Source organism: Cetorhinus maximus, chromosome 3 (genome assembly GCF_964194155.1).
Source record: "Cetorhinus maximus chromosome 3, sCetMax3.hap1.1, whole genome shotgun sequence".
NCBI classification, from domain to species: domain Eukaryota; kingdom Metazoa; phylum Chordata; class Chondrichthyes; order Lamniformes; family Cetorhinidae; genus Cetorhinus; species Cetorhinus maximus.
In genome coordinates, this window is record NC_135881.1 from 34,599,349 (window position 1) to 34,620,458 (window position 21,110).

The following is a 21,110-nucleotide window of genomic DNA, read 5'->3' on the forward strand; positions in this document are numbered from 1 at the left end:
ATTACGAAACAAAATTCGGCACTAAGCCACATTAGATTTAAGAACAGGTAAACAAAAGTGTGGTCAAAAAGGTGGGTTTTAAGGAGCATCTTAAAGGAGGAAAGAAAGGCAGAGAGGTTTAGAGAGAGAGTTCCAGAACTTAGGGCCTAGGCAGCTGAAGGCATAACCACCAATGGTGAGGCAAGTATAATTGGGGACACTCGAGAGGCTAGCATTAGAGGAGCGCAGATATTTCGGAGGGTTGTGTGGCTGGAGGAGGTTAGAGAGAGGGGCCAGGCCATGGAGGAATTTGAAAACGTTGTTGAGAATTTAAAAATAAATGGAGAACTGCGTGAGTGATCAGAGGAACTTGGAAACTTGAGGAACATGGAGATCTGGCCAAAATCAATTGGAGGACCTCATTTCCCCTAGCGAATGAGCCTGGAATCTGTAATTTGATCATGTCTTTAGAGTGTAATTCAAGGTCTCTTGTGTAATTTGACCCAGTCAATGTCACTCACAACTTCAGGCAAGACACAGAGCTAACATTATTTTCATAGACAGCTCTGGCACTCTCGGGTTAGGAGCATGTGCACACTTGCATTGGCGAGTCGGGCAGCACTCGCACCGCCCACTTCAGATAGGGATGGATTGGACTATAGGGCGCCTTGAACATGCGGATGGGAATTTTAGAATCAAGGTGCTGTTGGCTCTTGGTCCATGTAGGCCTATGAGCACTGGCATTATGGGTGAATGGGCCTTGTTGGGAGAGTATACTAGGTAAAAAAAATTTTTTATTCGTTCTTTGGTCTAGTCATGGCCGGCATTTAATACCCACCTTTAGCTGTCCTTGAAAATGTGCTGCAGGCCATATGGTGCTCTCACAGTGCTATTAGATGGGCAGTTCCATGGTTCTGTTCAAGTGATGATGAATGCACAGCAATATATTTCCAAGGGGATATGCGCTAGAAGGTAGTGTTCGCATTCCCCTAGAGCCCTCATCCTTGTAGGTGGGAGAAGTTGCAAGTTTGGGTGGTGCTGATGAAGCCTTGGTGAGTTGCCAATAATGAACTACTTCATTATTTGAGGGGTTGTGAATGGAACTGAGCACTGTGTGATCATCAGACGTCCCCACTCCTGACTTTGATGGAGAGAATGTCATTGAAGAAGCAGCTGAAGATGATTGGGTTTCGGACACCAGCCTGAGGAACTCCTGTAGCAATGTTCTGAGGCTAAGAGGATTGGCCTCCACCAACCACAACAATGTTCCTTTGTGTTGAATATGGTTCCAGCCAGAATTTTCCATCCTGATACCCACTCACTTCAGTTTTACAAAGATTCCTTGGTGACAGTTGCTTAAAATGTAGCTCCTGATGTCTAGGGCAGTCACACTCACCCCTGGAATTCAGACCATTTGTCCATATTTGGGCCAAGACTGCAATGGGATCGAGAGCTGGCTGTACCTATCAGTGCATAAATTGAACATTTTTAAAGTTATTGATGAGTAAATACTGCTTGATACACTGTTGGTACGGAAGGGGAGAGGACTATGGGGGTTGGTGGTTCATTGAGTGGTTGGTTGGGCCTGCTCCTCCGGGCCCACAAGCAATGCTATAAGGGCAGTTACCTAATGGCTTCAGTCCTTCTCGCTGCCTTTAAGCTGTTGAGCTTTCTGAGGCCTGGGCAACCTGCTGGCTGTGCTTAAAAATAGCAGGACTATGAAAATGAAGTCCCATTACAGTATTTAAATGATCAGCCTGGTTTCCACAATTCCTGTTCAAATTTTTTTTGCATTTTAACCTTGGATATGACCCCAACCCAACTGGTTTAGGGATTTAAGATTTAGCCCAAAAATACCAGGCTTAAAAAAATATATATTTTTACAATGTGTGTAATCCATCTGTTGTTGTGTACGTGTGTTATTATGACTCACCGGATGAAAATTACTCTGAATTACTACTTGCATCTTGGATTTATTGTCCTGACTGTTGAGGTGTTCAAATGGTTTCTTGTAATGCATTTTTCCTTCTTGCCTACTCAGGTAAAATTGATGAGGCAACAGCTCATAAGTACAGCCACTTAAACATTGTAGGCATGGTTGGGTCTATCGACAATGATTTCTGCGGGACAGATATGACCATTGGTACAGACTCTGCTTTGCATCGCATTATTGAAGTGGTGGATGCCATCATGACCACTGCTCAGAGGTAAATCTAGGAGAGAAAAGGAACTGTCCAGTTAGAACTGGCTGTTTGTTCATCAGTTAATAATATAGAATTAAATTGAAAACACAGCATACAAACAGGCCATTTGGCTCAATCAGTCCATACCAGAGCTTATTCTCCACTTGAAACATCTCCCACTTTTCCTCATCTATCAACATAACCACCTATTTCCTTCTCCTGCATGTGCTTATCTAGCTTCCTCTTAAATGCATCAATATTATTCACTTCAACTACTTCCTGTGGTGAAGTTCCAGATTCTCACCACCCTGGGTAAAGAAATTTCTTCTGAATTCCTTATTTGATTTTTTTTTTTTGGTGACTATCATGTGTTAATGGTCTCTCTTTTTGCTCTTCCCCATAATGGAAACAACAGTCTAAACTGTCTAATGGTTTAGAACTGAAATTCATTATAGGTCCCCAACTTCCACAAGGGAGTCACCTGCTGTAACTCCAGTGGGTGACCTACAGAAGCCCCTCAAAAAAAGATGTGGATGCCCAGCATAACCATGTCATGCCAAATGTTTGCTTTTTTCTTTTTTGCAGAGTTCTGCTGGTCTTCCATTAGAGTTACAGTTGGAGACCTTGAGAACCACTATGCAATTTCATGGCCAATTTATTCATTGTAAAAAATGTGTTGATTGTTCTGTTGCAAAAAGCACCAACGATTTGTGTGGTAAGATTTCTTACTGTGATGCATAAGTTCCATCCAGTGGATTATACACAAGAATATTGTTTGATTGGACTCAATTGTATATACAGTATAAGATTCTTCCTCCAGTATGATGCTTTGAAATGCATAATGTCAATATGTATTGTTATTGGCTACTTAATGGTTCGGTGCCAAGTATTCTTACAAAGGGTTGTTCTGATCTCCTGCATAATTTTAAGTTTCATAGAATCCTCAGGCAAACAGCACTAATAATGCTCATTTACACCAGCTTTCCTGATGGTCTGAAGTTATGGTGGGAGATCAGAACAACCTCCATGGAAATTGAAGAACTTCATCTCAATTATACTAGGAGAGGAGTTACTATAATCAGTGCTCTCCTCCTGCCTTAAGGCCCATGAGCAAAGATAATTCACTGCCAGTTGACTCCATAAACCTCATTCCCCTCTACTATTCACCTTCGCCTCCAACAAGTGCAGGGAGCTTCTGTGCCATTATGATAGAGATCATTTGTTCAATTGCCTCTGCTGCTTTTTGCCCCCAAACTCCCTTCCCATACCATTCCTTCGTCCTCCAAGCCAAATCCCCCTCTTTTCTTTGAACAGTGCCGTGACATATTTTATATCCACTGAGAGGGCAGGCTAGGTTTCATGCCTCACCCAAAGGGCAGCAACTCCCTCAGTACCGCACAGGAGTTTCAGTCTAAATTCTGTACTGAAGTCTCCAGAGTGGGATTTGAACCCACAATCTTCTGACTTGTCAGAATGCCATCACTTAACTATGGCTGACTCTTTATGTAATAGAAAATGATGTAGAAATTATAGATTATAATAGCTTGAGGGAAAACATGATTAATTACACGTTCCATTTCAGAGGCTACATTAATTTAGTTTGGTTTCAAGGCAACATTGAATTGGCTGGCATCGAAGGTAGCTTCCTTAAAGCTCATATATTTGTTTGTAGATAATCCTCCCGTTATCTGGGGTGTCTCAGTCTTCCACAGGAGTCTAGCAGACTGTTGTTTTACGGCATCTTTCAGGCCTATTGAGCACATTTCTTTTAATCTCAGTCTAAGAGGACTTTATTCCTTTATGCAGCAACCATCTGAGAATTACCACTTATAAGTTGAAAAAGGGTAGAATGTTCTCCTTTTTCTAGGTATTGCCAAAGTGATCAATAATTCCACCTGCAAGGTTGTTCAGGTACTGTACTGAATTGTCCATTGATTCAAGGGTGTTAATAAGTGTAATAAAAATATTAAGTGTAACTAGAGGCACCTTGCTGTGGGTACAGGTGTTTTCATGTGATCATCAATAATATTTGTGATCACAAGTTTTACTGTTCAACTTAACCCCATTGTACATTGCTTGAAAAACACACCCAAATTGTTCCATAACAAGTAGTGATTATTGCCACAATATTACTGTGACCTTAAGACCTTTTGTAATCCTGAAGGCATTTATTAAGTTTCCTTTTAATCTTCTCAATGCTAGTGGAACTATTCCTTGCTTCATAAGATACACCCTTCATAATTGTGACCCCTCAGCCTTACTGATGTTCATGTGAATCTATGCTCAACCTTGTCCATTCCTTTTTTATTGCACCAAAATGAGTTACAATATTCCAGTTGTGGGCTCAGGCCTTGTACACTTACTGTGGATTTTACAATGACTGCACATTTTGCAATACCACTTTGAACGTGGTAATATCCTTCTCTTCTTGTTCAGTCCTGCTAGGTGGCACTGCACATTGTTGAAGTTCCTGCTGAAGTTTTCCAGTATAACTCATTCAAGTACAGAGAGAAGGATTATAAGTGTTCAAATTCTGATGCAAGGTCACAGACCTGAGAAATTAGACTGGATTTTCAATCGGGAGTCAGGAACTGGAAATGCGGGCTGGCTCTGGGTCCCAACCCTGCATGGCATGCTTTAGGCATGACCACTGGGATTTTGAAAGTTGTAGCAAATTAAAGTCCATGGATTGGGCTTGCTGTCCAATTAGGGATGGTGGGCGGGCTCCCAACACTGGAGCCACAGTGGGAAGCCTTCCAAAACTCTGACAGGCAGCCCCACTGGGCAAGGTGGGAGCTACCGAGATGAAGATGAAAATTGTGAGCAGCAAGGACAGTAAAGTTTTTTTCCTGTCTGGTTTAAAAAAAGAGCCACTGCTGTCTGGCCATGATCCTGAAGGGCCAATCCTTGCAGAAGACAGCCAATACCTGCAGCTGAGGCCCAGCAGCTGCTATGGGTTGGGGGCGGGGGAGGGCCCTCACATGATCCATTATGCCTCCCCATCTGCCCCATCTCACTTCCTGCTCTGAATCGACTATGTTGGCTGAGACTGGATCCTCTGCATTGCTGACTGAAAGCCCCAGTCCATTAAGCCCATTGATGAAAATAATTGCCCTCAATTGGCTGCCTGCCTCCAATACAGACCCTGTACTCATTTAAAAATCTATCCCATTGGCTCTATTTCCTTCTCCACCGATGTGGCCAGACCTGCTGAGTGTTTCCAGCATTTTCTGCTTTTATTATAATCTAGTGGCCACGATTTCCCGATCATTGAGCAGAAGCAGCTGCGAAATGGGCCGCTGCCGGCGATTAGGCCCCAACTGCGATTTCATGCTGGCTGGCCAATTAACGGCCAGCCAGCATGAAACATGCGCTCAGCGCTGGGGGCAGGAGGAGCGCAAGAGCTGAAGTTTGCGGGTGAGCGCATTAAAAGCTCCCTGAGGCACAGAGCTGCCTCGGGGAGCTGACGATTTTTATCAATAAAAATAAAGAATTTTTAAATAATGAAAACATGTCCCCTCACGTGACTATCACAAGAGCAGGGACATGCAAAATATGAGTGCAAAAAGTATTTATTTTTTTTGAATCACTGGATGAAACCTCATCCCTCCTGTGGATGAGGTTTCGCCCAAAATGGAAAGGCCGCCTGGCCTTTTCACCCGCCCGCTAACCGAACGGTTGGACCATCAATAAAAAATTCCTGTCAATTAGTTGATGAAGGGCCTTAATAGGCTGCTTAATTGTCAGCAGCGCGCTGCCAACTTCCACACTCGCCTGCCGACCGAAATATCACGCGAGTACGCGGTGATGTCGGGACAGTCACCCAACATTATCATGCGTCATTTTGCACTCGTCCGGGTCAGGCGCACAGCCGTCCGACGAGCCAAAAATTCTGCCCATTGTGTTGTTTGTCAATACCAATACAATCTAAAATGATCTATAGCTATCCAGTGCTCTTTCTGAAACTCAATAGTTATGAATAAGATTGTTTTCACATATTGCTAGTCTCTACCACCTCTCTCCCACTCCATCTCCTGATTTCACCCCCCTGCTCACCGCACCCCCCCCAATTGCTGGCCAGAATCTTCCTATGTATCAGCGAAAATGGCTCAAGAGCACTGCAAAACCAAGGAAAAGCAGTTTTTGCTCCTGCAACCCTTATCCAGCAATACATAATAATTGTACTTTAATGGTTAGAAGAGCAATTTTATATTAAAGAAAATATATCTATAAGCTTTGGGAATATATTAAATAATTGCTTACAGCAAAAGAACTCCTGTTCCTCGATCAAATGCACTTCACTTGATAGTGTCGCATTTCATGTGATGGTTGGAAACAAGTACATCACATATAATGTGTAAAAATGCTAGAGGCAGTAACATTTTAGGCACAACATTTGTAGGGCCTGTGCCCTATTTCTTTCCCCTCCCTCCATTTCTTTTGTAGACAAAATAAATGTTCCTGTATTGCAGCTGTTGGTTGGTGCAAAATATGATATTTCACATGTATGGTGTAGAAAACTCTACCACATGTGCCTTATCTTTTTTGCAAGTGTAATTTTTTTTAAGTGAAAGAATATCCAGTGCTGTCTTTACAAGGTATATTTGTGATGTATGTATAATTTGAAAGATCAGCCTAGTTGATTCCTACTGACAGCTCAGGAATAGGTCTGTCACTGTTTATGAATTCCAACTTGGAACAAAACTTTTCATATGCTGCCTAATAATGGCGAAAGAACCAAAACTGGAAAAGTGCTTAGAAATTGCAGACACTTGATTCTTTTACATCAGAGGCTACTCAGCCTACATCTGCTGAGCTTGAAGGTGTGTTCAGGGGCCAGCGTTCTGTAATTGTAGGCTGAGAAGAAAAGCGGTACCAATGTATCAGAAGTCAGCACCTTAAACACTCCATGGGCTGAAATTTCAATTGCCTGCAGGGGCGAGCAGGTTGAGGGCGGCCCAGAAAATCATGCATTTGGAAGGTGTCGCTAGTTTAGATTTTCAATTATATTTCTGTACCGATAGCATCAGTGTGCAAGACCCTAAATCAATCTCGCCCATTTTTCAAAGGGAAGCGGAACATCACATTTCTTTTGATTTGTGTGCTTTTTGCTGGTGGATGAGAGAACACAAACCCCCACCAGACGTGCTTGCCTGAAAAATAGAACATTATATTTATGACAATGGCCATACAATTTTTTTTAAATATAGAAAATGATTTTTAGGATTATTTTGAAATCTTGCAAAATATTTAATAATCTTCAAGCTTTTTCTCCAGTTTGTAAATTGTGGAAGTAGATATGAGAGAGAAGATATAAAGTAGTTCACTCTGTAACTCTTTCAACATTCTTTTGCAGCCATCAGAGGACATTTGTGCTGGAGGTGATGGGTAGACACTGTGGGTGAGCAAATGAACTTGTTTATGACATTTGACCGATAGTTTTAGGATCAACATGTTGCTGTTATTGGAAAACTTTAATGAAATTTAATCAAGCATGTCTTGCTTTTAGGTACCTAGCTCTAGTAAGTGCCTTGGCCTGTGGTGCAGACTGGGTATTCATCCCTGAAAGTCCTCCAGGAGATGGCTGGGAGGATCAGATGTGCCAGAAACTCTCGGAGGTAAAACACCATAGAGCAAGGCATGACCTTGCTGAAAATTTTCAGTAAAGCATTTCAGATGTTCTAGACCTTGTAGAAACACTGAATTTGAAATTGGTGTACATGCCAAACTATATAGGATAGCCACTACACAGGCAATATCTTACAGTGTATGATGCCAATGAGTAGCACGGGCAACATAGACCACCGGGTCAGAATGTGAGCATTTAGAATTCACTTTTGTTTTTATGATTGAAACTCTGCTTTTTCTGTTATTGACAAAAGATTTCGGTTGCAGATGAATGAGCATTGGGGTGTGAAATTCTTCTTGTAGAAAAGCCAGTCTAACTACGAAACAACGAAATAGTGTCATTTTGTTACACCAACCTTTTTGCTAAAATTACTGGAGGACTCTTCCCTTTTAGCAGAGATCTTAATTCTGCTACACAATGTAACTTATTGTCAGACTAAGAAGTACATTGACAATTATCTTTATTCAGTATTATATGGCACTACTTCATACAGCACTGCAAAGTTTCCATCAGGCATTGTGACGTTATGTTGATAAGAAAAGTAATTCCAAAATTCCTATGAATATCTATCCTAAAGCTACCAACATTTTACATAAATATTTTACAGCTGCAGATCAATATAAATTAGAAGCGCAATTTGTTTAGATTATATATGATAAAACCAGCAAGAGATAGACATCTAAAGCTATGGAGTTAATCTCAAAGCTGACTGCAGTGGTTGGATTTTGGCTATAGAGGTAAGTAGCTCGAGCCAGGAAACTTCCCGACTGCAGACCTGCCTCGGTAAAAAGTTCCCCAAATCATGAGATTTTCACTCCGGGGGAGGGAGAGAATAGGGTTAGATGTGCCAACCCCGGGAGCAAATGTTTTGAGGACACTGGGGAAGGCAGCTGCCCAAGCAGGTTAGTTAGAAGGCCCATTGTGGTTCTCTGGGACTTGTTTCCAGTTGTTTTAGAAGATTTGAAGCCCTCCAGTTCACACCCCTTACATCCTCTCTCTTTCCACCCCCCCTCAAACCCAAGATCCCTCATATCTCACATGTCAACTCGATGCCAACTAATGGCCCCTCATATGATGACTCAATGCCCAGTATCCACCATGGGCAGACCTCAGGAGCCATGTGGAGATGAGAAAAAATTCTTTTAAAAATTTAATACAACTCTCACTATATAGTCTTGATAGCGTAAAAAAAACCTCCCATTCATGAAAGCATCAAAGCTTTTAAATTTCCTTGAGTAGTTAGTCTCTTATAAAAACAAATACATTTCTGTTCATACCTTCAATCTTTTAATAGCCTCTTCAAATTTCCAATAAAATGTGAACTCAGAGCCCCCAACTGTGATAATTGTAGCTTTTGAAACCAGCCAAGCATTCATAATGGCCAGAATTTTGACCTTGATGGGCGGGCCCCACCGGCTCGGCAGCAGGCGGGTAGCCGAACTCTGCCGCCGAAACGGGGCCGGCTGCCATTTTACGTGCGCGGGCCAATTAAGGCCCACCCAGCGGCCTGCCCGACAGGAAGTGCTATGTGCTTCCTGTGCAGGGGGTGGAGGGATTCCCCATCTGTCAAAGGGCGCACTATCACACATGCGCGCGAAAGAGCACACTGCTCCCTGAGACTAAGTGCTGTCTCAGAGAGAGCGCTGAATGTTTAAAAACTTTTAAAAATAGAGAAAGAAAAACACTATTAACATGTCCCCCTCATGTGACACTGTCACACGAGATGGAACATATTTATAAATATGAGTGAAACTTTAATAAACTTTTTAAAAACTGAGATGAAACCTCATCCCGCCAGTGGATGAGGTTTTATCTTTTTTCAGAAGCCCGCTGGGGCTCCTGGCCTGCCCGCCAGCCTTAAAGTTGGACGGGCAGGTTTTTCAATGAGCTTAATGATCCTGTCAATGGCCTCAATTGGCCATTGACAGGTCGGCGGGCGAACAGCTGATTTTGCTGTCCGCCCGCCTTCCTAAAAATTTAAATGGACCGGGATGACGTCGGGCGTTCCTCCCAACGTCATCCCGCGTCATTTTCCCGTCTGTGAGCGGGTCCCGCCCCCAGATCGCAGACGGGAAAATTCTGGCCAATGAATAGCCCTTGGGAAAATGTCAACAAATATCTATTGAAACTTCTCAAACAGATTCTACGCCAGCTGGCCTGCCAGTCAAAACAGTCCAGCAGAGTTTTTTTTTTCTAACAATCATTGACAGTTGCAGCTAGTTCTTTTTAAAACCCCCCCTCTTTAGTTTGAAGAGTGGGGGATTTAAACTTGTGATCATGACAGTTAAACAGACCTCATTGGCCCTTCAAAAGCATTTGCGTATACTCCACAAATTCACGACTCCCACACTGCGTTTAGACCGTTGTAACGGACAAAATGGGGCCTGCTTGAACTCAACTCTAGGTTCAAATGGCCCTGCTGAGTTTGTATTTCCCTCTTGTATGATTCATGCTGTGCCCCCTTTCCGCTACTGGCAAAAATGGGATTTGTTGTAAATGGGGACAGGACTTTCACATCCTGGTCTTGGTCATTTTTAAAGGTACATGGAGCCGTCTTGACTTTGCGAAAATCCAGCCCTAGATGTTTTTTGTAATTGATTGAGTTACTCTCATGATCTGGGAGGCCATCTGGATCTCTGAAATGAACATGTCCTCAGAACATATTTTACCCACTATTGATTCATCTCAAACAGTTCATTTTTTTAATAGATATTCATTATTGTCCATCATCATTTTTTAATTCTGTTGATTGTTATGAAGTCACTTGTGCCATTCAATTGTTGCCCATCTCTCTTTGGAACTCTCCTCTCCCTTCTGGTGACATCACGACATCATAATAATTACAAATGAGGAAGCTTATATGGTCCATCATAGTCCATTAATCCAAAGAGATCATAATGTGCCCCTGCTTCTGTATCTGGAAGATTGTTCTACACATGTATGTGTATTGGAGGTGTGTGGGTGTGTCTGTGGTTTTTGTGTCTTTTTCAGTCCTAAAGTTGTATTAGCTTTGAACATGTGTCCCTGCTCGGGCATGGTGTTGACTCCCATGTCCAGCTGGATGACTTCCAGCTATACCTCTCCACAACTTCCTTTATCCTCACAACCACCTTTTTTGTGATTTTACACTCCAGCTGAACAATAGAAAGTCCACTGCTATCACTTTCAGACACTGCAATAAACTCTGCTCCCATGCCATTGATTCCTGCCCATTCTCCTTCACCAGTAGTTTGCATAGACTGGATAAGAAACCTTGCTTCTCCTTCCACGCATTCAAAAATCTTCTCAAAATATGTTTTCTTTCTGACCAAATTTTTCCATACCTTCTAACTCTCCCACTATGATAACTTAACCTTTTTAGCCTAACTTGTCAAAACATTTTTTGTTTAGGCTTTCTTATGCTTCCTTGTATTCTTCTGCAGTGCCTCATTGAATAAAAGTGTTAAGTTGCTACAAGGTCCTTTGCTAAGGTATTTTGCCAATATCCATTGGGTTCACAAGATATTTGAGGAACTTCCCGAGATACCGCTCTGTAGTTTAATTGTTTATCTTGCTGTTGTTTCCCTATCCTCCCATATAGCGAGAAAAGCCTATTTTTTTTCCGCACTTTGTCATTGCCCAGTCAAGATGGCAATTCCCATATTGAGCCCTTGAGGTGCCAACTTGAGCTGTACTGTTAAATATAGGGTTACTTCTGTTTTTGGTTATTTACTGATTATGAATTTTACAGAATCCCAAAAGCAGTCAACCTATTTCTCCACCTTGTTCCTTAACAAATTCTGATCTTAATAGAAGTTTCTAACTCTTTCCAACTGCTTGTAGAATGCAAGAAGATGTACTTACATTGTAAATTGATCAACATTTCTTCAAAACTGGTATCTTTACTGCAAGACCATCATATTTAGTATTCCTGTAAAAAAAAATATTTTAGTTGTTGATCAAGAAATGATAGTGAACGATGGTTATGGTGAAATTGATATATTTGTGTGAAATTCCTACCTTTGCTATCATTTAAAATAAATCAGTTAAACTCTCATTAAACTATCTGAACAAAGGAATAATGTTGCATGTGCAATTTCAAACCATATGGAGTCTAATTAAATGTTATGATGGATCAGCCTTTGGAAAAGAAAATGGTGGTTGTCCTCTTAAAATAAGTGTTCATTTTTCCAGTGTTCCTTTCTATGTTCTTTAGAACCGTTCTCGGGGCACCAGGTTGAACATTATCATAGTTGCAGAAGGTGCCATTGACAGACAAGGAAAAGCAATTTCTTCCAGTGTTGTTAAGGATGTGAGTACCTGGAGGAAAAAAAGTCAGGCAGAGGTGGAGCACATAAGCTGCCAATAGTTTCACTCCTGGTGCATTCTTCTGCTCTGCTGAGTGCAGTTACCACTTTCAGATGATGAGTTTTAAAAAGATTTCTTCTATTTATTTATAAGAAGGTCATTAAATGGAGAGAGTGCAGCAATTTCGATCCTACAAGAAGACTCCTGGGAAGGAAACTATAATGGCTGAATGTGCTCTGCTGCCTGAATTTTGATGTAGTGTCCTATATTCTTTATTTTTCCCCTCAGAATCGTGCCCGAAAGAAACGGCTGAATATCATAATTATATCGGAAGGGGCGATAGATTGTTACAACAAACCTATAACATCTGACATGATTAAGGATGTGAGTACTGACCTCCTAGTGGTACAACTCCTGCTCTGACCAATTGCTGCAATGCCACTTTTTTTTCCTCCTTGCATTTGGAAAGCATTTGTGTGTAATTGCAACATTACTGCCGCATGCGCTAATCCTTCCCTACGTTTTAATGAAGAGTTTGACCCGTAGCGTTCCCATTTGTATTTGTTGTGTTTTTTTTTTAGCTTTTCGTCGAGTGATGTGATATTTGTACATTGTTTTGTCATGGAGAAACTTATGGGCAAGGTTATGAGCAGTACAGATTGAATCAGCTAAATACTGCATGTGCATGTAAATAAAAGCAAAATACTGTGAATGCTGGAGATCTGAAATAAAAACAAAGAGCTGGAAAAACTCAGCAGGTCTGGCAGCATCTGTAGGGAGAGAAACAGAGTTCTGAAGAAGAGTCATATTGGACTCGAAATGTTAACCCTGTTTCACTTTCCACACATGCTGCCAGACCTGCTGAGTTTTTCCATCACTTTCTGTTTTTATTGCATGTGCATGTATCTTGAATCGAAATTGAGAAATTTAGCCTTTCAAAACAAAATACTGCATGTGATAAATAGGTAAAAAAAACTCATTAGGCTGTGCCAGGATGTAATTGTGTCTTCTGTTCCACTCTCTTCCTCCCTCCAGCACACATCCTGTGCATCATGAAGGAAGGGGCAGAGACTGCATGTATTACATTGGTAGATTTTTTTTTTGCCTGGAAGGTTGGGGAAGGAGCTTCTGCACCTGTTACAGCTACTGAATCCTGATATCCCATTCCTCTGGGACTATTGGTAGTGCACAACATCTAAAGCATAATTTTAAAAAAAACTTATTTTGAAAAATTGAAATTCTACAGGTGAAATTGCAGCAATAATTTATAATGCACAGTGGCAAGTATTTCACTCCCAATAATCTTTTTGGAATTTCTAGGTAATGGGATATTTTGTTCCTCGGTACTATAATCGAGGCATAATGTGGTCCTGCAGGAGTTGAACTCCAGAGATGTGTACTTCTGTGTGGTAGCTTTCCTGTTATTGGTGCTACAAGATATCTATTTTAGAGATTGAGATTATACTGAACTTTATTGCATATATGTTCATTTTAAATAATTTGAAATATAAAACATTTCTTGGGTATTTCACCCCTTAACCTGTCAGATCTCATGGCAGATGCAATTAAAAATGTCTTATTTCATCTGTCCCTGTGTCCATCAAAAGGCAACCATATAAACTGGAGGGTACTTAGGAAGGATAACTTTCCTTGGGTTACAGATCTTAAGAAGGTGGCTTTAGTTGAATAACAACAATATTATTACAACTTGCCTTAAAAAGGATTAAATGTTTGGGATTTCCCAAAAAATAAAAATTGGTTAATGAAACTGACAAGATTCCTATTCCTGCCAGTTAATTAGACCTTTAAACATATGTAATTAAACATGCCTATAATATATATGTTTCTGTCCTGTGATACTACTTTTGACTAAGCAATTGTAAGTTTTTTTAACCAGGCCGGTGATGGTGTTGCTTGTATCTTTACTACTATATTAACAAATGCACGAATCAGCTTGCCTGCTTTGTATTTTTCTCACTAGCTTATGAATGAGTCACGTAATGTTCACTTTCCCTTTTCTATTGTAATGTATTGATTTGATAATGTAAAATAAGAACATTATTAAATGCAAGTCAACTTTGAGATTCATCGCATTGCTCAAAAGAAGGTTATGAAAAGTAGGTAAGGAAGTAGTGAAGCTCTTTTTGTGGGTTAAGATTGAAACCAATTGGCATCTCACTCACTGCCAGCTCAAGGGACATCACCACCCACTCTCTCTCACATACACGCATCACCTCTGGAGACTACCGCCTCAGCCCTCACCTTCTTGAGGCTACTTGCACAAATCAACATGTGCCCTCACACACACCCTGGGATACCCTCCACCTTCCCCAGTAATGCCCTAACCCTGCAGCCTCTCCCCTTGCCTGAGTTCACTTCTTCCCCTTTCCCAAGCAAGCCCTAGCCCTGCATCCATTGAAAAACCACCTCAGCCTTACGGCTGCTCTGGTAGGTAGAGACCTGCCTGTGAAACCCCCTAAAACTGATGAGGTACTGCCTGGTGCTGATGATCATGAGTGCTGTCCGAAGCAAGGTAGACAAATAAGTCTCAAAGTCCCGAGCGAAGTGCAGCTCACCGGGTGCACATCGCTTATGTTCAGTTGTGAAACGTGTTGGTGTGCAATCATGCCGGCGTGCTCGGATGATTCAGCGTGGGGGGATGATTCTGGCAAACTGTGTTATAATGATATGCATATGTATTATAATGAGGTTCACAATGTCATGAGACCAATTTTTGGCCTTATTATCTGCTCATGCCACCAAACACGCCCGACGCCAGTGGGCACGGAAAATTCCACCCATAGTCTTCAATATTATTTGTGATTCCACATGATTCCTGATGAGTGCAAGATCAAGAGCTTTGACAGTATGTCTCTTTTGTTCAGCAGTACTCAAATTCTGTACTAGCAAACGACAACTATCTTCTTTTGTGCTAGGTACGACTTCAGCCAGTGGAAGGCCCTATTCACATTGACTTCAATTTAACTAGGGCTCCTTGATGACACAGAGTAAAATGCTGCCTTCATGTTGAGGGTAGTTATTTTTGCTGTTAGAATTCAGCTCTTTGTCCATGCTTGTACCATGGCTGTAATGAGTTCTGGAGTTGAGTGACCCTGACTGAGTATTGGTGGTAAATGCCATGTGATACCACTGTCAGCGACACCTTCCATCACTTTGAGAGTGGAAGTAATTGGCCAGATGGGATTTGTCATGCTTTTTGTCGACGGGACATACCTAGACAATTCTCCACATTGCCAGGTAGATGTCAATGTTGTAGCTGTACTGGACCTGCTTGGCTAGAGGCGTTCTCAAGCTCAAGTCTTCAGAACTGCAGCCGGGATGTTATCGGGGCCGATAGCCTTTGCTGTGTCCAGTGCGCTCAGCTGCTTCTTGATATCATGTGGATCATGTGGAGTGAATTGAATTAGCTGAACGCTGGCATCTGCAATATTGGGGACCTCAGGAGGAGACTGAGATGGATCATCCACTTGGCACTTATGTCTGAAGATGATTGCAAAAGGATTACCAAGTGGATGGATCTTATCTTAGGCTTTGTCAAACATTCCCAAGTGACAATGACAGATTGTCACTGGTTTGGCATTATAGCCCAAAAATGCAGCCGCATTGGCTCATAAATCTGTCTTTTTTAAGACCCCCACCAACAACCCCCCTCCCCCCCTCCCAAATCCTTGTAAGAGTGGATGTCACTGGATTTATGGAGATTAAAATAGGTAAGCTAACTTTGACAGCAAACTGAAGAAAAGATAACATTATTAATGTGATGACAGGAGCGTTTCATGTTTCATCCAATGTCACCTCCCTTGGCAATGTGATATCTCCACTTTCAAGTGAAGTTTGACTTTTAGGCTATGATCATTTAGTCCTATTTATATAAATCCAATAGATCGACCTTCAGACTTTTGTTCTGTAACTTCAAAAGTTTTAGATTATTTTGGTTATTAGGGGATTACCAAACTTAAGTCAAACAGAATATGGTTCTATAATGGGCAAACTGTAAACATATGGCCAACATGTACAAGTGTGAAATACAAGCATGCAAATTGATTCTGTTGGGCTTCCCTTCTCTTGTGCTAGCTCTCTTAACAGGTTTTGTCAGTTTCATCTTTTAAGTCTACTGCAGATAATTTTACATTTACAACAATTTCTGACAGCTCGTAGTCAAACGGCTAGGCTTTGACACACGTGTGACTATCTTGGGGCATGTACAACGAGGAGGTACGCCTTCTGCATTCGATCGAATCCTGGTAAGTAAACATATCCATCTTTCTTGTACCAACTTGGGTAGTTTGACAGAGAGAATACTGATCCTCCAAAAAGTACTTAGGAACAGCTCCTCAAACCTGTTCTTCCATTAAATTATTTTATGCTCAATTTGCATTTTAACTCCATCTATCATTCCATCCATGGTCCTGTAACCTTTGCGTCCTGTAATCTTGCGTAACAAAAATTAATCTTAATTTTGATGTGCTCATTTGACCTAGCCCCAACAACCTTTTTGGGGGGTGAGTTACAGATTTCCGCTATCCTTTGTGTGAAGATGCTTTTCCTGACACGGCTGCAATCTCTTATTTACTGACCAGAGGAAACAGTTTATCTCTATCCACCCTATTACTATATCTTGTTTTATTAATCTTGAAGCACTTCAATTGGATCAGCCTTTGATCTCCCTTTCATAAGGGGATGTGATCCCAGCCTAGTACTGCTGACCTAGATTGTTTTTTTTAGCACAATGCTTCTGACATTGTAAAAGAATGTGTCCTCCAAATCAACCACAGTGTTCCATTTAAAAGTTGAGGAGCTCAAACCACCAAATTGTTTCTTGACTGAATCATCTCTTTTCAGCCTTCCTGGTGTCCTGCACAAGTTGGTTTTTCAAAAATATCATTTATGTCTCCTCTAACAACATCAAAACAGGCTGCTAGACCTCTATCTCATCTATTTGTGCATCTTTGCTATTCACAAATTTCTGACTCACGATGATGCAACACAGAAGGAAGCCATTCAGCCCATGATGCTTATGGTGGCTCTTTGAAAGAACTATCCAACTAGCCCAATTACTCTGCCTTTTTCCCCACCAGACTCCTGCAGATTCCTCCCTTCAAAAGTAATCTATCAACTGTTACGTACTTCAGACTCCCTGAGGATGTAAAAAGTGTCTTTTTACTGCAAGTTCATTTTTGGAAAAAAAATTGCCTTAATGTTGCTTTTGTGTTTGTCCTGTGACATAGGCCAGTAGAATGGGAGTAGAGGCTGTGCTTGCCTTGCTAGAAGCTTCACCAGAGACTCCAGCCTGTGTTGTGTCGCTGTCTGGGAACCAGGCCATCCGAGTTCCCCTAATGGAGTGTGTACAGATGGTAAGTAGTGAACATGAACCAATAGCATTGTCTGCAAGCAGGATAAGGCCATGCAAGGTGATCTTGTTTGGCAATATTTCAAGAAAAGCTCAGGCTGTGAGGCAAAGTTTGTTTTTAAAGCTTGCGTTTCAAAAAAGTTTTTATGCTTAGATTATTTCATCAACAGGTGTTTGCTATCTTGACCTCAATGAAACATGAATACTTTTTGAGTATTTTATAGATGGTAGAATGAATTCCAGGAATCATTTGTAGGCAATTGCTCACACTTGCAGCAGTGATGCCTTAATCATTAATCATTTGTGTGAATATCATTGCATACACTAATCTCAAGTCTAAAATGAGAACATTGTTGAGACAAAAAATGACCAAACAGAATGCATACCTCCATGTTAAAATCTATCATCATGTACTTTTATAAAGAGGCAACTAATGGATTTGATATTCTGTGCCATCTAATTATGAGTACTTCCATCTAGCTGATCTACCATATCACAGCTGTTCAGAAGCCAGCATTTATTGCCCATCCCTAATTGCCCTTGGGAAGGTGGTGTGTGGCGCACTATCTTCTTGAATTGCTGCTGTCTGTGTGGTATAGGTACAGCAGTGCTGTTAGGAAGTGCCAGAGATTCGACCCAGTGACAGTGAAGGAACAGCAATATAGTTCTAAGTCAGGATGGCGTGACTTGGAGGGGAATTTGCAGGTGGTGGTTTTTCCATGAACCTGTGGTCCTTGTCATTCTAGAATTGAAAATTTGACTTCTGAGATAATTCATACATTCTCAGCAGAGGGAGGATGGGTTGGAGAGGACAATGATTGACTGAAATGAGTACTTATCTAATATTTAACTGATATTGACTGAAATGGGAATGAAGTAAGTTCTGTTGGTAGGTAGCATTAAGAAAATAATGAGCAGAACACTTAGCATTTATGATATTTTATTCTAAATTGACTATTCCGAATGGAAAATAGTTAAATTATTTAAAGAATTTATTCACATTTATTTCCCTCATTTCATTGTACAAATAGAAATGACATTAAATATTTACCACACAAATTAGACAGAAAAATGCAGAAATAAATCACTAAAATGGCCCATAAAATTGATTACTCAATGTTTGAAAAGCTTTGCTGGCTGAAGATATTGTTCCAGTCTCAGTCAGCCAGCCTGTTGAGACTATCATGCAGGGAATTGAAGCCTTAGCAGTGTGAAGAATATTGCTCGGAAGCAGTGGATAACCTGGTATTGTACTGTGGTACAGTGCTTATGGTACTCAACCAGCAATCCCAGGGTTACCATGGGAAATTGAGCTCATCTGGTGAGCTGGATTGGGTTGTTAAAGGCAGTCACTCTCAGCTCACCTCTGGAATTCAATTATTGTGTTCATGTTCTTCTTCCACTCCCCCTCTCCCCACCCCCTCACTCCCTCCCCACACACACACACACACACACACCCCACCCACCAACCTTTTTGGAAAAAATCTTGATGCCATGGGAAATTTGTGACTTTGTAACTTAATGTATTTTTTAAAAAGAAAACCTATCCTTTGATTCAGTACAGGAAAATATTTCAATTGTGTTTCCTGAGTGAGCAATTTAATTAATTAAATCAAAGTAATATTCCCTGAAATTTTTTAAAGCATGTTTCAACTTGAAAAGGAGAAATTATAGCTTATTGTGGATCATCTCATTGACTTTGTGGTCATGATGGTGACATGGCTGTGGTGTGATGACACCTTTCTCCTTCATGAAACTTTTCCGCCTGGCTATGCCTTCCACTGCTTGCTCTGCTTAAACCGCTGCGGGATTGGTGTAGTCTTTATCCCTAAATCACACATTGATCTCCTGACTCTTCTGACAACTTCTCCTTTAAGCATCTCATCCTCTCAATTAAAATTCTTATTCTGTACTGTTCACCAGTGTATCATACCAAGTTTCTCACTCAGATATCATCTGAACTCTTATTGCTCTCTCTCCCCTGAGTACTCTGCTCTCCTTGCCTCCCTAAATCTTTCCCTCCATATAACCTTTCCTACCAATATTCACGGTCACCCTCTCGATCTTGCGTGCTCTCACTACTCCCATTGTAATTAGCACTGATAAAGCAACCTCTGGTCATTTTTTTGTATTACTCCCTACCCATGTTTCACTTTCCCCCTTCCAACCAACCTCCTATGTTTAAAACAAAAATAAAAATACCTGGAAAAACTCAGCAGGTCTGGCAGCATCTGCGGAGAGGAACACAGTTAACGTTTTGAGTCCGTATGACTCTTCAACAGAACCTGTTTATTTTTGTTTTGGATTTCCAGCATCCGCAGTTTTTTGCTTTTACCCCTATGTTTAACCTTGGGGAATAAAGCTCTTTCTCAAGCTACTTCTCCATTTTCAACAACTCTCAACTATCTAGCATTGGGCCATAATTAATATTTCTACAGGTACTGATTTGACAAATTGCACCCTTTCCAACACTTTTGGTATCCTTATCCCCATTTAAACCATTACAGTCTCTCTCCCTTCTCAGTCCTCTTGGTATCTATTCCCTTAAGCCCAAGGAAAGCAGATTTGAAAATCATTGGCGGGCACTTGGTTTAACTGCCCATTTCCAGATCTGGCTGGACCACATAAAGTATTATGTGGATTATTATTGGGTCCTGCTCTCTATCACTAAAACTATTTACCATTGAAATGTCACCCAGTGACCCACAAATTGTTTTTTTAAACGATCCTCTCCTCTTCTACCTCCTCCACTCTTGGCTCCAACAGCAAGTATAAGAAGCTCATGGACTTTTCTGTCGCAAAGATCGAGACCATTCACTCATTCAACTGCATCTGCTACTTCCCGTCCTTCCCCTTGCTTGCCTGGTCAGACTTGCCCTAATGTTCACTGCTGCCCTAGCCCTGAATTCATCTATTTCCTATATTCTATCTCCAACCTTTCTCTCTCTGAGCTCATCTTGTCCATGAGCTCCACCTCTTCGCTGGTGCTGTTCCAATCAAAGGGTTGACCTCCAAACTTCCCTTTCTGTGTCTAATGTTAGCTCGTAATGATTGTTCCTTCTCCTCAGGTACTGCCCTCCTCTTTCCCTTTCAAATCTTCTGTCATCACCCTTATCCTCAAAAAATTCACTCTGACCCCTAAATCCTTGCAAACTACTGCTTCAACTTCAAATTCCCTTACCCCTCAAGGCCTTGAATTTGTTGTTACCTCCAAATCTCCAGTTCTCCTGCAATTTCATGTTTGAGTTCCTCTAATTCTTTGTGACTGTGACTATGACTATGATAAACTGTCCCTCCTCAATTTTCTCAGCCATTCTTCAGACTTCGACACAGTTGACCACACCAGTCTCCTGCAGTGTTCTTCCCCTGTCATCCAGCTGGGTGGGAATGCCTTTGCATGGTTTCATCCTTGTGTTTTGAATTGTAGCCAAGGAGTGCAATAGTTTCTCTTCCCACTTCTACGCTGTTAAGTTTTGGAGCCCTGAAAGATCTACTCTTGGTGCCTTTCCTATTTCTTCCATGCCCCTCAGCAACATCATTTGAAAACACCATCAAATTCCACATATATGCTGATTACTCAGTTCTACCTCACCACTATCTCTCTCGACCCCTTCATTGTCTCTAAATTGTAAGACTGCTTGTCTAATTTCCAGTACTGGAA

At 41.3% G+C, this 21,110-nt stretch overlaps 1 protein-coding gene across 2 annotated transcripts in view; it reads left to right on the forward strand.

The window, feature by feature from the left end:
* Nucleotides 1-21,110, forward strand: part of pfkpa (phosphofructokinase, platelet a) — a 131,890-nt gene that overhangs the window by 50,520 nt on the left and 60,260 nt on the right. The window contains exons 5-11 of one of the 2 annotated variants that reach the window (XM_078537418.1): nt 2,021-2,186; nt 7,519-7,563; nt 7,672-7,780; nt 11,987-12,082; nt 12,367-12,462; nt 16,251-16,343; nt 17,328-17,453. In XM_078537418.1, coding sequence (XP_078393544.1) covers nt 2,021-2,186; nt 7,519-7,563; nt 7,672-7,780; nt 11,987-12,082; nt 12,367-12,462; nt 16,251-16,343; nt 17,328-17,453 — 731 coding nt within the window. The remainder of the gene's footprint in view (nt 1-2,020; nt 2,187-7,518; nt 7,564-7,671; nt 7,781-11,986; nt 12,083-12,366; nt 12,463-16,250; nt 16,344-17,327; nt 17,454-21,110) is intronic. The other variant, XM_078537409.1, reaches the window with a different exon arrangement.